Raw genomic sequence first — 18,701 nt, forward strand, 5'->3', positions numbered from 1 at the left:
AAAAGTACTGAGATCACAAAAGCCAAGGGAAGACTAAGGGGCTGCTCCAGGTTGAAAAACACCAAGAAGATTTGAGAACACACTGCAAATAGCAGGATTCTGATCTGGACCCTCTTCTGTAAAGGACGTTGTTGTGGAAGCTGGAGGAATCTGAATATGGCAACAGCAGAGCCATGTGAATTTCCCGATTTTCTTTTTTTTTTAATTTTTTTAATGCATTTTATTTATTTTTGAGAGACAGAGAGAGACAGTGCAAGCTGGGGAGGGTCAGAGAGAGAGGGAGATGCAGAATCTGAAACAGGCTCCAGGATCTGAGCTAGCTGTCAGCACAGAGCCTGACACGGGGCTTGAACCCACGAACCATGAGATCTGACCTGAGCTGAAGCCAGAAGCTTAACCAACTGAGCCACCAAGGCGCACCTGAATTTCCCGATTTTCATATCTGCATTATGCAGAAGTGCAATGGCATTGTATGAAACATGGTCAAAAGCACTTAGCGGCTCTGACATCATGAATTCATGGTTTGTAGGTTCAAGCCCCATGTAAGGCTCTGTGCTGACAGCTCAAAGCCTGGAGCCTGTCTTCAGATTCTGTGTCTCCCTCTCTCTCTGTCCCTCCCCTGCTCACACTCTTGCTCTCTCTCTCAAAATAAATAAACATTAAAAATAGTAATAATAAATAAAGCATTTAGGAGCAATGAGACATCAGACTGCTAACTTATCTTTCAGTGGATTAGGGAAAAAATTCTCTGTATTAGATTTGGAATTTATTGATAGGTGTGTGATTATTTCAAAATAAAAGTAAAAGGTTAGGGATTATACTTTATATTTATTTATTTATTTATTTATTTATTTTTAAATTTTTTATTTTTGAGAGAGAGAGAGAGAGAGAGAGACAGACAGTGTGAGCAGGGGAAGGTCAGAGAGACAGGGAGACACAGAATCCGAAGACAGGCTCCAGGCTCTGAGCTGTCAGCACAGAGCCTGATGCGGGGCTTGAACCCACAAACTGCGGGATCATGACCTGAGCCAAAGCCGGACGCTCAACTGACTGAGCCACCCAGGCACCCCATACGCTTTATATTTAAATGCACTAAAATTCTCATTCATCACTTTTAGTTATTAACCAAATTTCCTCAGTTGGGTAATATATTGTAGCCCGAGACAGAATTCTACTTCAAGACAATTGTTGGGAAAATAAATGTGCCGAGAACAATGAACTCTGTTAATCAACATGGAAGGGTATAGGGTCTTCTATGAAGTCAACGTTGTGAGAACATTCTCAACAGAGAACCATTACAAGCTATCGATGGATTGCCGATGTCCCCAAAATAAATTGAAACATTCTTTCATTTTAATTTTTTTTTAAAGAGAGAGAACACATCATTGGGGGTGGGGGGGGGCGAGGAAGAGAGAGAGAATGTCAAGCAGACTCCAAGCACAGCATCAAGCCTGTCCCAGGGCTCAGTCTCATGAATCATGACATCATGAGCTGAGCCGAAACCAAGAGCTGGACGTTCAACCCACTGAGCCGCCCAGGGGCCCCCAGACAAGCATTCCCGTGGATCCACGCTAAGTCAAAGGCGCTCTTTCTTCGGTGGTTTGTAAGGTAAGGGGGACACTGATCATCACTCGTTGGCAAATCTCTTTCTTCATATGAAACTGACAGCCTTTATTTTAGATAAATTTGCTTTAAACACTTACACCGTGTAGCAGTAAACCACCTAGTCTATGGACCCTTTTCATAATCGGGTAGCGGTGAAGTGCTTTTCTCTCGTCACAAGGCAGTGCTGTTTGGAGGTTACATGCCCAGCCGCAGCCAAAGCTCTTCGCAGCTCTTTCCCTCATGACTCTGACATTTCACAGTGGACCTTCCAGGTTAAATCCACCAGTGGGTCCTGCCATTCCCGGCTCTTGGAATCATCGCGAAATTACTCCTGAAGACAAGGAAAACCGATGTTCCGTTCTCGTGTTCCCTTTCAATGTTATTCTTGTATGAAATAGTTTGGAATGGAAAGCTGTTATTCTTTTCTCTATTCCAGAATTATCCTGTCTCTGTCTGTCCACTGGTAAGAATTATTTTCCTTGGTGTGTTTGGAAAACTGAGAAAATGAATGTTTAAGATTACATTCTTTCCCACATTTTTTAACTTGCAGAAGAAAATAAAAATGCTTTGGAAGAAAAGCAAACTCACTACAGTACGGAGTGACCTAGACTACATCAGATTCCTGACAAACCGCTTATTTCCCCCCACTTTTTTAAAACTCATTTGATCCTCACAAGCGTGTATCTTAATCCTCATTTCCAAGATATTTTTTCTATTACATCTGCCCCAGCAGACACTGTATTTATTCATGAAAAGCCGAAGGGATGGGTACGAAATGTTCACGGGATGTGTTCCCGGGTGACCTAAAACCAGGAAGGTGCTCTGAGCCCTGAAAAGAGGCTGGAGCGCCCCCATGCCTGTGTGACAAGGGCCTTCTGCGGTGACTGTGATAATGTCCACTGGCTCAGCAAAATTACACACTGGTTCCTACTGCAGAAACAGACCCACCACCCAAGCCCCATTCCAGCGAGACCGGAAAAATGGAATTCATGGGACAGAGGAGACACATTCCAGAAGTATCTTCAAGGGAGGCACTGACATGCAGCACAGGGAAGCGAAAGCTGGGGCAGTGCCCCTCTGAAAAGGAACATTTTCCCCACCTCCTCCCAGACACAGCTGCATTATTTCTTTGAATAAAACACCACGCAGGGGGGCCTGGGTGGCTCAGTCGGTTAAGCCTCCGACTTCAGCTCAGGTCAGATCTCACGTTTGTGGGTTCGAGCCCCGCGTCGGGCTCTGTGCTGACAGCTAGCTCAGAGCCTGGAAACTGCTTCCAGTTCTGTGTCTCCTTCTCTCTCTGCCCCTCCCCCTCTCATGCTCTGTCTCTCTCTGTATCAAAAATAAATAAAACATTAAAAAAAAATTAAAAAAAAAAAAAACACCACGCTCCCTCCTTCCCTTGATGAGTTTCTGACTGGTGTCCATCTGTGTCTCAGGTGGTCAAGTCCACTCGGCCCAGGGGCAGGGAACACAAGGACGTGGCTTCCCTCCACGTCTGTGCCAGATGGCTCCCAGCGCGCAGAATCGGGGCCAGGGCTCTGCCCCCCATTTGGGGCCAGCACAGGCTGTGTTTCAACTGAGCGTGGGGCTTCATATGAGCTCTAGGAGAGGAAGGCTGAGGAAAGAGATCCCCAGAAAGCTTTCCAACTACGCGGGATTACTAGACACCCAAGGATAAGCGTCCAGCTCGATTTCAAGTTTCCAAATAAAGCAGTGCATCAAGTGAACGACCAACAGGTTTCTCAGACCCCACAGGGCTCATGGGATCCACATCTAAAATATCACTTTCAATGGCTGTGCAGTTTGTAACCAATGCCCTCAACCCCTGCATTTTTACACAATGCTGCATTTCTCATATTTGATTCTAACAGAGCATAATTAAACGTACCTGTTCCAAGTTAAAAAAGAAAAAGATACTTAGGAATAACTCCAAACCACTGACCCTCATGTTTATGGATGTGCATAGCAGGAAATCAAATCACTTTTAAATGCTTTTAACTAATTAAATACAATGGCTTCTTCGAAATGCCATTTACTAAGCTGAATTTGCTGTCGTAGTGTTTGAAAGGGTTTTTTTTTTTAATGCCCATGCACCTGCCAGAAGGTCAGGAAATGGAGATCATTCCTCCTCTGCAAAGAGAGGATTTGGGATACGAAGGTGGGGGAGAATTATGAATTTAACTAGGCGTGTTACTTTCACTCTGAAAATAAGGTGTTGAATTCTAACACAAGGGAAGAGCAGCTTTAAGCATCACAATCACACCACCATTCAGCAATCAGCAAAACGGAGCTGCCGTTTCCAATGTTGGCAGTTGCTGATTGCTATGTGTTGACTCTTCTGGGAGGCGGGGTGTGGCTGCTCCCCACCAGTGGGAGACGGCAACTCCGAGCCCCTGCTGGGCACCCCGGTCACACCCTGAACAGGTGCACCGCACGCCTGGCTCCCAGAGGTGGGGGAGCGGGGTCACGCACCTGCCAGACCAGGTGCTCCTTGGCCCCGGGGGTCGCGGACAGGCAGGCGCTCAGCACGACGGTGTGAGAGGCGGCTGTGAGCACGCTGGCGATGATGGCGTCTCGCATGTTGAAGGGCAGCATGGTGTAAACCACGAAGATGATGAAGAGGAAGAAGGACACCTACGGGAGAAGACAGGGAGAGTCAGCAGCGCGCCCGATTCCCAGGGCTTCCCTCTCTTCCCACGAAAGGCTGCACAGAACACCACGAGCTGCACCCATTTAGTTTTGTGGAGTTTTTTTTTTTAATGTTTATTTATTTTTGAGATAGAAAGAGAGACAGAGCATGAACTGGGGAGGGGCAGAGAGAGAGGGAGACACAGAATCTGAAGCAGGCTCCAGGTTCTGAGCTGTCAGCACAGAGCCCAACGCAGGGTTCGAACTAATAAACTGTGAGATCATGAACTGACGTCAGATACTTACCCAACTGAGCCCCCAGGCACCCAGAAGCGCACCCATTTAGAAAGTAGTGTTATGACAAAATAAGACATGTACAAACAAACCCAACAAATTACAATAAAGGATGAACTCTTGTGAAGGGGGAAAAATCATTCTTTTTCAAGATTTGAAGATTTGCAGTTTTGATCCCCAAATGATTGCAGGCATTAGGTAACTCTGAGCACTCTCTGGATCTGGATGCAAAACTGGCCCTAAACTCCTCAGGTTTAGCGCCTGTGCTTCCGAACGCACACCCGGATTCCTGAGCTATGTCTCCAACTGTTTCGAGAGAGCCCTGGAGGGTGGACAGGTGTCAAGTGGGGGAGCTGGTGCACGTGGGTCAAATGATGTGAAGTGCAACACACTGAAACAGCCTAGAGACGTTTTGGCTGTTATCAAAACAGTCTGGCGGTTTCTCCAAAAGTTAAGCCCAGAACCACCCCAGGACCCAGCATCCCAGGCCTAAGCGTATTCCCTAAAGAATTAAAAACAGGCATTCGAACAAATACATGCACACATGTGTTCACAATAGCATGATTCACGATAGACAAAAGGTGGAAACAATGCAAATGTCCACTGATGGATGAACAGGTACACGGTTCTGCATGGGACACGGGCCAGCCAGAAAAAGCAACAAAGTCCCGATATCGTGTGTTGTCACACGACGAACCCCAGGAGCACTGTACTACGTGCACGAAGCGAAGGTGAAAGCCCCCTTACAATATAAGGTTCCATTTGTACGAACCATCTAGAGTAAATAAATTAAGAGAGACAGAAAGCAAATTGGTGGTTGCCAGGAGCTGGGAAAGGGGGACATGGGAGGTCACCACCTGGTAGGTGCAGAGCTCTCTTTTGGGGTGAGGACAGACTTTCTGGAACAGGATGGAGGGGATGGCTGCAGAACACTGTGAATGTACTAAATGCCACCAAATTCTTCCTTTCAAAAGGGCTAACTGACGTTATGTCAATGATGCCACAGTGAAAAAGGAAATTGGTAGAGCCTGGAGAAAGATTCGGAATGGAGAAGGAAATGGGTTAGTAGGTAACAGAAGAGGCCGTTTTCATTACAAAACTCGCAGAGGTGGAAGGACACGGAGGAGGGTGAAAGGGGTAAATCAGAGGGAAAAGAGTCAAGGTCAAGGAACAGAAGAGGGGCACCTGGTGAGCCCCGCCCCACGGCTCTTCAGTCAGACACAAAAGTGAAGCTATGTAAGGAAGGAGCTGGTCTCCCATTCAGAGCGACCCAGGTCTCATGAGGAGCCCCCAATCCCAGTGCAGCAGGAAGGCCACAGAGACACCATGCTGGCTCTTCTGTGGGGAGTAAGGATCTGTGTTCACGAGAAGGAGCTGGGCAAAAGACCCTGCTCACGGTGGGCCACCGGGCCTGGGCTCACTCCCTGTCCTGCATAGACAAGGCAGGCCACACCACATGTCACCACAGAAAAGTAACAGTCACCATTTCACTGTCCAAGGGTCTGTTGTATAAGCTCTATGTGCACAGGCATCACAGACAAAAGGACATATGAAAGATCAGGGGCGCAACCTAAAAGGAAATTTGGATCTCCCCAACATGCCCCTTCCTTTTCTCCTAAACATGCCCCTTCCTTTTCTCCCAAACACCTGCTCATTGGACAAGCATGTATAAGTTTCTCTGAGGTTCTGGAGGTGGAAGCCGGAAGCAGAATCCCAGCTCTCAGGCACTTGAAAGCTCAGGAGAAAACAAAGGCATGTGCATCAGCCATCACTTTATGGTTGATATATCCCGACAGAAGGGGTACCTAGCCCCACTCCAGTGAGACACTGGGGTGAAGTCCCTGAGTCCTCTTCTCTAAGATCCTACAAGTTCAAGTGTCTCAGAATGACAGCCAAGAAGAATCTTACCAGGAGTGCAAAAACATACCCAGGAATCCCCCTTGGGGAGCCTCGGTCGGGCACGGATCATCTGTTCTATGCCCACCCCCCCCCCAATTCAGTCCATTCATAAGGGGCATTAGGCCAAAACATATGCGCAAAAGGATCACCATGGCCATACTATTTTCTGGTAACTATTTTTTATTTTACCTCTTTAAAAAGACCATGAAGATGCTTTTCAGTAATGTATTATTATACAGCATTCTACTCTTTCTATTCCATATATGGAATGTGGAAAAATTACATTTACCAATTTATGTACCAAAACACCTAGTATAGATGGAAAGAAACCAGGCACTTCTTTGGAGGGACCTTTCTGAGCTGGGTGACAATCTACCTAGGCAGACTGAGGCAGTCTCATGCCTCCATACACAAGGAGGGGATAAACAGAATGATTTCTTGAAGGTCAAAATCAGATTTCAAAACTGCTAAGAACCAACAGTGCATTTACGGAGCACTCGGTGTGCAGGTTCCTTCCCCGCTCTACGTTAGTTGCACCCTGCTTTCCAAAAGGGGTATCACTGACCCAGAGAAATGGGGAACTTGGCCAATATTTCCCAATCAATTAGTGTCAAAGCCAAATAGGAACCCACACGTTTAATTCTTCCATGTGTTCTTGGAAAAAGTTTGACAATTTCTCTCCCCTGATAGAAATCCCATGAAGTTGAAGGTCTAACAGAAGACACACGTGCACATAAGCTGTTCCTGCAAGTCTGATGTGCAAAGACAGCAGATCTTTTCCCTCTTGCTAAGATGCCAAGACAATCACAGAAAGTGCCCGACATGTTGGCTCAGATGTAGAACTCTTTCATAAGTAGGACCAATCTTTAATAATCATTACAAAATTGCTAATGTTTCAAGATTTGCTCATATTTCCTTCATTTCTATATATTTAACTTTCACTTTGTGTCTACAGCGTAGTTTATGATAAATAATAACATACAACAATGACCATTTAACAAAAGTATCAGTTAGAGGGGTGTCTGAGTGGTTCAGTTGGTTGAGCACCTAACTCTTGGTTTTGGTTCAGGTCATGATCTCGTAGTTCAGGAGTTTGAGACCTGTGTCAGCCTCAGACAGGGCAGAGACCCTGCTTGGGATTCCCTTTCTCTCTCTCTCTCTTTCTCTCTCTCTCTCTCAAATAAATATTAAAAGATGATTATTTCAAATATCAGAATTGACAATTACAGAAAAGAACCTCTTTTAAACAACTACATAGTTTTCTTCTAATGCAAAGACCTGTAGCAGTTCTTTGAAATTATCATTAACTACTGAGCAGCTTAATTCTGGACAGCTTTAAAAGTCTAACATTATTTCAATTATTTTACAGCTCAGCAGACATGTTGAGCTTTGAAAAGGAGGTGCGTGGAAAGCTTATCTGCAGTAACCAAATGGAGAATAGACATTCTGTTTTCCAAATACAGTTACTCCTCTTAAGTGTTCATTTGTAGATGACAAAATGAATTTTTTAAAGGTCAATTAAGCAAGTCATATTAAATCAAGTTTTGAATTTTAGGGGCAGCCTTTCAGGAGTGGCTCGGAGTGCCTGGGGAGCATTCCATGGGCTGGATGGAAAGAAGAAAGTCAAGTGTGGTGGCAAGTCCCACACAGGGAATGGCCTTCCCTTCTTATTGCTTCCAGAGGGCTCCACTTTTCTTTTTAGCCTTCTTTCCAAAGCAACTTCAAATAGGGCCATATGTAAAACCAAAATGGATTTGGCACATCTAAAGAATGTGTGGGTTAAAAGCTCCAAAAAGGCGAATGCAGGCACTTGGGTTTTACGTTACCATGGGGACATTTCCATGACTGAGATTCTCCCTAACTGTCTCTGTCCAGAGGCAGAAGAAAGAGGAGCCCCTGATCTGATTACTATGGCCCTGCACAGACATAGCTGGATTAGCACAATCCTGCCAATAAAACTGTCTTAAGTGTTCCCCTAACTGAGGCCACCATTTGCCTTTTGCTAATAAGATGTCCATGTCTTCCCTCTGGTCTACTTGAACCTCAAGCTCTGTAACCTTCAAAGCAGGTTAAGAGCTTGATTTTTATGTTCTTAACCTTAAACCTTTTCCAAATGTTCTGAAATCTATTCCTCTTGCAGGGTAACACAATTCTACCCATGATGTCTTCATTCCCAATGACCCTGGTGCAAACCTTTTAAGTCTCACCATCGACAATTCTTCACATCCACATTCAAAAACAAGGTCTTCTTACTTTAGGACTCCAGCAAATCACATGTTTGTCTGAGCCTCTCCACCCTTGCTTCCACTAGGCTCATTAACCTTCCCATCTGTTAAGAAATATGCTTCCATACTTTTCTCTTAGTCCTCCCCATCCCCCAACAAGGGAACAAAGAGTGGATAGCTTTCGTCATTTTGGCCTGTTGCACCCCATTCTCCAAACTTCTGGTAATCATTAGGACTCATTACCAAATATTTCTAACTGCCTTCCTTCTGGGAACATAGTACCAATGCAATGAGCATTTTCTTTGAAGTCAGAGGAGGTCATATGACTTGCTTTGACAAATGAAGTGTGGGAAGAAGTCATATGCATCTTTTGGTAGAAATTAGTGCACAACTTACCAACCACACCCCCGCCTCCCAGCAATCATGGAAATAAGATGTTGGCGCTTCTCCCAGCCTTGGTCTCCAGAGAGGGGCAGACTCCCTCGGCTGACCCACATGGACCTGTGCTCCTTTGAATGAGCCATAATCCTTTGTGGCGGTAAGCCCCTCAGACCGCAAGCACAGCTTAGGTGGTCCTGACGGACACCAAACTCATACACATACATACACATGTACACACGAGTTTTACTGATGGATAAATTAGATGCCTTTATATGCATTACTCTGCAATTTGCTTTTAGCACTGAATTATACATCATGGGCATCATCCCAAGTCTGTAGATATGAATTTACAATTTACTTTTTAGCAATTACAGAAATATTCCACAGTAATGGATGCACCAGATTTTCCTTGCCCTAGCATTTCCTTACTGCTGATCATTCATGGCAAGATAGAAGCCCTTTATCCTACTGCTGCAATATTATTCTCATGGATCTCTCTTTTTCCAACATTCTCCTTTCCCTAATCCAGCGAACACACAGCTGCTAGATTCGTGATTCTGAAGGCATGGGTCCAGTTAACGTTCCTTCCTTGGATCAACCTTTTCTCTGACTTGCCCTGTGCTCTGAACACTACTTTTCAAGAGCCATCATGGTCACAGAGTCAAGTCAAGACCACATGGGCCGGAAGTCAAGACTCTCCCCAGACTGGCCTTTCCACCTGCCCACATACCCTGCTCTGGAAGCACCTCTGCCCCAGCCAGCCTCTGCTCCTCTGCTCCCATCCAGGCCAGCCCCTCTCCACTCTTGGGGCATCCTCTTCCCTCTTCTTGGCCTCTTGAAATCTCACCTCCTTCTAGATCCTCTTCAAGTACAAACTCTTATCCTCTCTCCATCAACACTCTCCAGCTGCCCCCATCTCAGAGTACACACCCAGTTCTGCCAGTGGCCACCAGTCCCTGGATGTGGCCTCCTGTGTCCCCTCCACTCTGCCTACTCACTTCTTCCCTCGAGCTGGCCTCCAGGGCTGTTTCTGCGGTCTTCCAGGAATGCTTATTCACAGGTGCTATGCCCACAGCCCCCTGCCTAGCTTCCTCCCTGCACTCAGGTCTCTGCTAACTGTTACACTTTTAAGCAACTCTGCTCTTTGGGGGGAAACAATTCAAACCACAGCATCAAAATCATGCTGTAGATCAAACGAGACTTCAGATTTCAAGTACATCCCATCCATTTAGCATCTCATATGCCATTTCCACATGGAGGATAAAGGATAAGCATCCACTATATTAAAGTTACAGTTCATGAGTCATAAATAATTTCATAAAAATGATTTTTTTAACTTTTTTGAATAGAAAATTACTGCAAATTTGGAGAAGAGATGAGGTACCACTTAAGCAATAGTTAGAAAGACACAGAAGTGATCTGGTCTCTGACTGGCCAGGTCCCCGGTGCAAAGCCCATGGATTTTCAGAGTGTGGATCACATTTGTTTCACAGTTCAATGGCAAGAAGAACGTTCCCAGACATGCCAACAGTAGCTTCAAAGATGGAGCCTCTAGTTCTATCATCCAAATGGGACCCCAGCCTTACTGTCCTCACGCAGCTCTGCTGTCCAACCCCATTTCCCCGAAGGTGCACAAGGAAGCAGATCCTCCTGATCAGGGTCTCTCATGAAAATCGCCATGATTCTGTTGTGGATACACCATAATAGAACTGTTTTCTACTCTTCTTTGCTACTAATGTTAAGAGAAATAACATCCCAGTGAACATAAGTATTTTACAATCGGAGGCTCAAATCTCGGAGAAATCAAAAATAGCACAGCATTTGAAGTAATAGCTTAATTTTCAAAGATGGAGATTTCACTAAAACTATAGGAACTGTTCCTGCCCAACTAGAGCATCAATTGTAGTTCTTTAAAACTCTCGCCTGTTGTTTTAGAATAGGACTATAAATGCCCACTTTTCATAAAACTTCCCAAGGGAAAGAGAGAATTCTTGAAATATATTGATCATTATAATTGAGCATCCTGAAAGTAAATTCTAAATCTGAACAAAAGGTTTCTTTTTTGAACATTACTTCCACCTCGAAAGATTGCTGGCTTTGAGCATCTATGCTGCTTACTAATTAGGAAAATTTACATTTTCCTTTGGAAACATCCAGAAAGATATTTAGCCGGAAGTGTGCTCTTTTCTTTTAAGTTTAAAATGTAAAATTCCAGTAGAGTTAACATGCATTCTAATATATTAGTCTTAGGTGTAGAATTTAGAGATTCAACACTTCCATACAACACCCAGTGCTCATCACGACAAGTGCAGTCCTTAATCCCCCTCACCCACCTCCCCCTACCCCCACTGCCCACTGCCCCTCTGGTAACCATCAGTTTGTTCTCTGTAGTTAAGAGTCTGTTCTTGGTTTGCCTCTCTCTCCCTTTGCCCATTTGTTGATATGCAAAATGATACTTATGTTCTCATCTAGATTAGTATTTTCTTTTCTGTTCCTCGATCATACTTTCTACAAGAACTGGAGTCACTGTTATATTCCTTAGTGCACATATCACAACTGTGTAAACAGTCTTTACTTGAGGACCCTCAGCCGATACCAATGTTTACCCCTAAGACATCAGAGTATGTCCAAGTTCCTGTGAGAACCTCTTCATGATTACCCTCTGTTTTAGGTTTCTCTTGCTTCCCTTTCCCCTTTTGCTTTCCCAGGTCCTCCCAGCAGAGAAGGGTGTACTTGCATTTGCACATTGATACCTATACTTAATATGTGTGTATGCATATACACATACAGAGAAACATATATACATATATATACACACACATGTACAAACATAAACATAATCCTTGTGTGTGTGTGTGTGTGTGTGTGTGTACGCAACATATATAGACTTTCGTTAATCCACATACACCACCCCACTAAAATCACATCAAACCTCAACTTGGTGTCCTTTAAGAAGCCACTTCTCCTCAGCTTAGAGACAGAGGCTTTCCCACAAGTACAAATCAAGGGAAGGACTGACTGTGTCTGCTCCACAGAGGAAGTCTAGCTCTCTAACTCAGGTTGAGTTCAACACAGTTCATGTCAAGAATGCTTCCAGAAGCTTCTGGAACTTTCTCAGGTTCCATTCTCTTTTCAATCACTCTGGCTTCCCAGGGCCTCACAAGACTTTACACGGGGCTATAGGCTGAGTCCACTGGCTTAGTCCTAAGATCTGATTCCGACTTTGATGCACTGCAGTAGACTACACGAACACAACAGCCAAATTTTCAGGAAAGCATTACAGAGACTCTGGATCATCAGAACAGGCCTCGAATATGGGGGTGTAATTCTCATCACACAGATTTGATCTCCCCAAACTCCAACCTTGGTCCTCATGTTCTCTCCCAGCTCATTTAGTGAAACTCCTAGTCCCCAACCTAGGAGCTATTCTTAATAATGTTCCCTTTCTCATTCTCTTGATCCTGACTAGACATCCTAAATCCACCTAACCCTTTCCATCTGGGGCTACACCTCTAGTCCAAGTCACACAACCACCACTGGATTCCTTCAAAAGCATCTGCCTACACTAGTCTAGTGTCCTCCAGAATGACTTTCCCACACAGAAGTCCAAGTGATTCTTTTAAAATTGAGATATAATTTACATATAATGTGTGCGCCTCAGGTATACAACATGTTGATTTGATACTTTCACACACTGTGATGTGGGTGCCACTTCTAAGTACATACCCAAATGAAATGAAGACAGCATACTGAAAACTCGCAAGTTCACTACAGCATTATTGACAACACCAAGATAACGAAACGATCTAAGTGCCCATCGGTGGATGAATGGATAAAGATGAGAGATACTTATCCACGGTGGAATACTTTTTAGCCGTGAGAAAAAAAGAAATCCTGCCCTTTGCAACAACATGGATGGACCCTGATGGCATCATGCTGAGTGAGTTAACTCCAAAAGAGAAGGACTCATGTGTAGGTATCACATAGATGCAGAACCTAAAAAAAGCCAACCTTGTGGGAACAGTAGGACGGTGGTTAGGATGGCAGGTGCATGGGGAGATCATCATCAAAGGATACGAACTTGCACTGAGAAGTTACAGGCATTGAAAGCACAGTATGGTGATTAAGTAGCAATACTGGACCACACGAGTCCAAGTTGCTAAGAAATCAGACCTTAAATGTCTTCCCCACAAAACATGAATGATAATTCTAGGCTATGATGGAGTGGTCAGCTAGTCTGTCAGGGTAATCAAAGTGACTGTTTAGCATGCTAGGACTAACCACGGCAGTCCCCCTCGGTGTCCATTCCGCCGCGGGCTTTCTGTAACACTGAGGGAATAACAAACTCTTCATCGTGCCAAGGCAGGTTCCACATGTGCGGCCTGGCTGACACCTCCAACCTTCTCTCTCACTAACTCCCATCAGCCACACCCACAGGCCCTCCATACTGGCCTTCTTGTGGGTCCCTGAGCCTCAGGGCCTTTGCACTTTCTGTTCTTCTGCCCTAAGTGTTCTTCCTGCAGCTTCCCTTGTCTGGCTTTGTCCTGTCATTCAAGGCTCCGAACTCAAACACCACCTCCCCAGAGAGAATCCACTGATCCCCTACTGAAAATATGACCCTGTTCATTCCCTAGCCAATCAATCACCTGGTTGTCAATTCTTCATATCATTGTTGGAATCGGAATGTTTACTTTTATATTTTTCTAATCCTTAGTGTCTGTCTTCCCCCAGGTAAGTGTAGGCTCACAGGGACAAGGGCTGTGCACGGATGGTTCCCTGCACCTGAAAACAGGACCGGTCACATAACAGACCCCCACTGGGACATGCAGAAGGAAGGCATGAAACGCTACAGGTGTGAGGACACAGGAAACCCCCGAGCAGGGAAGGCTGAGGCAGCTGACCGATGAGAGGCATGTGCTCGGTGAGGTGTTGACTCAAGGGAGCTCTGCAGACACACGTTAACCCCACTGCCACAGGGCGGCTTGCTGGACGCTGCTGGTTTCTGTCCCAGCTCACTGCAAGCCCTGATGGGTAACACAGATATGGGGGAGGAGCAGACATCACGGGCAAGTACTCTTCATTAAAAGACTCACACATGCTATAAATAATTAAAACCACTTTGGAGCAGGTAACGAAAATGAAACCCACTTCCCATGGTCAACTTGGCATGCTGCATTCACTGGCTTGGAAGCACCTGGTGACCTGTGCCTGGGTGTATATGCCCCCTTCTCTCTGGTCATCACTTGTCTAGGCTCACGGTCCATGGGAGCATGGGAGCCACAGGCTTCCTCTGCCCTTCCTGGTAGTCCTTGGACCAACATGACCTTGAACTGTCCTTTGCTTTGTGGAGCTCACATGCCTGCTATGCCAAGGTAGGCTTGTACCTGGACCCCAGTTCACCTGGCAGGTGTTAGAAATGCACGCTACTGGGCTCTGCCCTGCATTTACGTACTTGACTCTCTACCGTAATCCTGTTCCTGGATGATGTGTGTGGGACCCACGCTGATCTGAAAGGCTGTCACTGGGGTCAATGGCCAGTCACTCTCCATATGGTGGCCATCGCTGCAGGACATTTACAATATTCGAATCAGACAGATTCATGGGACAATGGGCATGTTTAACCTCTGCCACATAGTTCTCTTCAAAGTCTGGCACTAAATACATACTGAGTTAATCAACAAATCCATGAACTATGATGAATCATTACTTGTCTTTAACCTGGTTACCAGATTTTATTTAAGTCCTCCGTACTAATCTGAGTTTAAAATGAAGAACAGGATTACATATATATATATATATTATATATATAAATATATATATATAATATATATATATATTCCAATGTCATTTCCATTAAATAAGCAAAATGGCCCAGATCGAAAAGTACTGAGGGACCGTATCACACCCCTTCCTCTGTGTGGTCACTGCTCCACTCCGCTAGCAGGAAGTCCTTGTGTCAGAGGAGAAAACAGAACTGTTTCAGCATCACCAGATCATGTCGCTTAGTCAACACTTGAAAAGTTCAAGTAGAACTCCATCTTTCTTACAGTGAAAAACATACTTAGAAATCCTTGGAAATGAACATTATACTATTCCAAAACATCCTTTATGGCCCAAATTCAGAATAAACCTTGGGGGCACCTTGATGACTTGATAATAGAAAAGAGTTTATACTTCCTCCAAAGTTACTTCAACCCAGATTTCCCAAGTAACAACCCCATCAGTAGAGAATATGAAAACATTTCTTCAAATGTTATATTATTAAGCAAAAGACTATGTTCTTTGACAGAGCCTGAGCTGCAGAGAGTAATGATAAAATCATGAATCACCGCGTACCTCTCATCTGATTCTGAAATGTTATTCAAAGTTAGGGAGACCGATGAAATCAGAGGAAACGGTAGCTCTTACTGTGCCTCTTTTCATTTAAAGTAAGTAGGAGGGAGATCATAAATTTTAAAGAGGTTGAAAAAAAGAGCACAGTTGGATGTAAAAACCCCTACCTCCTAAGGGAACAAAGGCAGCTTACTGTCTCCTTGGCCCTCCTTCTGCTGGGAACCCACAGCGGTCCTGAGAGGCAGGTACTGACTGATGTAATTTCCTTTCGTTGGTCCTTCTCTGCTTCCTGTCTCCTACCCTAGGCACCTACTTATCTCTAAGTGCCATCGTCATCTCTTCACTCATCATTCATATTCATGTACCCCCTAGCACTGTTTTAACTATACAATATAGAAGGCATTTTATTAGCTATTGCAGAGAAGACGGAGGCCTCTTCATAAGACACGTGAAACTGCTTGGAATGAAGGCCAGTTTCCAAACTCGTCCATTTACTTCCCACACCTCCTTCCCCACTCACGGTCACATAATGACGGCGGGGTCTCTCTGCATGTCTGCTGCTAAGAGGTAAACATCAGTAAATGTTCCACCAGTAATCAGCAAACCACTATGTCTGAATGTGGGCTACCATGTTCATTGTGACCTAAGAAAAATGGTATAGTGTTTCCCCTTACATTCCTATTTCCCAGAGCCTCTATTCACATTTTTTAAAAGATTTGTTCCCTGGCCAAGACAAAAATGAGAACACAAAGCATTCTTGAATACTCCTCAGTTAGACATGGTTTCCTAAGGCACCAGGGGTGGTGGAATATAGGATTTGTCCACAAGTCCTCTCTCCTTGCCCTTGCCATAGAAATCAGCAGGTGGGGCATAATCCCTATCTGACTGACTTTGGACTTGGCCATGTGACTTCCTTTAAGCAACAGAATGTGGGCTGACAGCATGCCACTTCAGAACGGAGGCTTCCAGTTTACATTTCGGCCAGCCCCCTTGGTGTGTTGGTCTTCCACAATGAGAAGGTCATGGTCCTGAAAGACAAGTCTCTTTCAAATGGGTCTGGACTGAAGACACATGGAACAGACCTGGATGCAACTCAAAGTCTAGACTCTATCCTATCTGTTTAGTCTGGGGGGTTAAGACACCAGACAAAGTCAGCCAACCTGGAGACCAGTGAGGATGACATAGAAAATATGTCATTATTCTATATAAGCCACTTGGGTTTAGAGGTTGCTTGCTATTCAGCATTCAGAGCAGAAACCTAACATAACCATTCAATCAGAAGTGATTTGCTACTGTAATGAAATCTAAGATATAGGTCGTTTCCTTTGGGACTCACAGGAGTTGTTACAGTTTCAGCAAAATCATAACTCATGGCAAAATAATTGGTTAAGTATGGCTTCTAAGAGAGCCATTCACCAAATGCCCAGGTTCCACACATTCTTCAAACTGCATGATAAAGTTTTTAGAAATACCAGAAGAAATGAGAAACAGTGGGGATGTTGCCGGAAATACCTCTGAGAATACAGAAAGAATATCATCCAACCTAAAATTGATATGTTGTCTATCTTAATTCACATTACAAACAAGATTTATTCACAGGTATTTTCTTATTTTACAATTAGGAAAATCAAGGTGCTGAAGGGTTAAGTATTTTGCCCAGAGTCCTAAAACAGCATAAAAACAAGCCATAATCTTCTGCTAAAGCTAAAGACAAAAAACATTATTCTGGCATAATCCGTGAAGGTTAACAGAGCAACACGAGGTGGGGACCCCTCAGGGCGAGGGGGATCCGTGTTATTCAAAATAAAAAGAACCTTGAAAATCCAGATGCCCGACCCAAAGCAGCTTGTTCCAACACTGGGGGTCCTTCTTCATAAAAATTATTTTTCTCATCAAATGCAAAGAAAAAACCCAGCAAGTTCATTTGGAAGCAATCAGACAAAATGCTTATTAGAATACATCGACTGATTTTTTTCTACTTTCATGATTATGTGGTTTTTATTTTTATTTTTTTTTTCTGAACATGATAAACAGCTTTCTCCTTTCTGACCTTAGATGTTCACAAGTGACTCCAAGGACATGTTCATCTCTCAGCAGTCCCTTCTTTGAGCAGACCCAATGGCACAGTGCCATCCTCCCCTGTGGAGACCTTCCCATCCCTCCCCCTGGCCAGTAGACACAGAGCGGCAATAAAGATGCACCACAAGTGTAACCTGTCCTACTACGATTATAGTAACTTCACTCTCATTACGTTCAGATTTAGATTATACAGTACACTGCCATTAACTCAGTCTTTTTTTGCGGTCAAGTTCAAAGACAGCGACAGCCGGGGGTAGCAAGTGCTGTAACACAGACGGCAGGGCCCTCTGTCAGTAATCTCAGGGATTACTTAAAATGAGATAGCTGGACAACTCTGAAACAGAGTTAGTCAATCAAATATGACAGTACGCTGGCTCCTTTTAAACTAGCTGTTCGGACAAAAAGAACTGCAGCCTTAATTTGTGTTTATCTTTTCCTTTCCGTTCTTCCACTCTTACCTCCATCTCTGAAGAAGTGGGAGGTCATCTCCACTGCTTGGGTTCCGGGCATGAAATCACACAAGTTTTGCATCTATATTTTTTGTTAACTTTATTTATTTTGAGAGAGAGAAGGGTGGAGGGAGAAAGAAGAGGAGAGAGAGAGAGAGAGAGAGAGAGAGAGAGAGAGAGAGAGAGAGAATCCCAAGCAGGCTCTGCGCTGTCAGCACAGAACCTGTAAGGATGCAGGTCTGATTCAGGTTTCCCCTCTGACCTTGAAGGCCAGCTAACACCATTAACATTTCTGGGGGCGGGCCTAAAGATGCAGGTTAAGACTAGTCACGCCCTACCTGGGGGTTCTGGGTCCACTCTGTAATTGGTTAAAGTTACTGTCAATGATGTGATGCTATATTGATTGGACCCCTGTACCTGTGTCACAATTTCCTGTAACTCCCCCTCCCAAACTTATAAAAGGCCCTGCCCCGCCATGTTCAGGGCTTGCTCCACGTGGATCCAGTGTGTGGTTGAAGTCTTGTGAGCCCGAATTTAGGCTGGCTGGGCCTAAATTCGTAATAAAGCCCTTTGCTTTTGCATGCGTGCTTCGGCCTCCCTGGTGGTCTCTGGTTTCTGGGGGCGATAAAGAAATCTTGGGTACAACAAACCCAAAGCAGGGCTCACACTCATGAAACATGAGAACATGACCTGAGCTGAAATCAAGAGTTAGACACTTAACCAACCAAGCCACCCAGATGCCTAATAGGTTTTTAACCTTTAAGTCACTGGCACATCTATAGAAACCCCTAAAAATATTCTGCCACAC

At 44.6% G+C, this 18,701-nt stretch overlaps 1 protein-coding gene across 1 annotated transcript in view; it reads right to left on the minus strand.

The window, feature by feature from the left end:
• Positions 1 to 18,701, minus strand: part of ADCY2 (adenylate cyclase 2) — a 391,390-nt gene that overhangs the window by 293,245 nt on the left and 79,444 nt on the right. Inside the window, exon 3 of the mRNA XM_029941289.1 lies at positions 4,078 to 4,239. Coding sequence (XP_029797149.1) covers positions 4,078 to 4,239 — 162 coding nt within the window. The remainder of the gene's footprint in view (positions 1 to 4,077; positions 4,240 to 18,701) is intronic.

The sequence above is a fragment of the Suricata suricatta genome, chromosome 6 (genome assembly GCF_006229205.1).
Source record: "Suricata suricatta isolate VVHF042 chromosome 6, meerkat_22Aug2017_6uvM2_HiC, whole genome shotgun sequence".
Lineage (NCBI taxonomy): Eukaryota > Metazoa > Chordata > Mammalia > Carnivora > Herpestidae > Suricata > Suricata suricatta.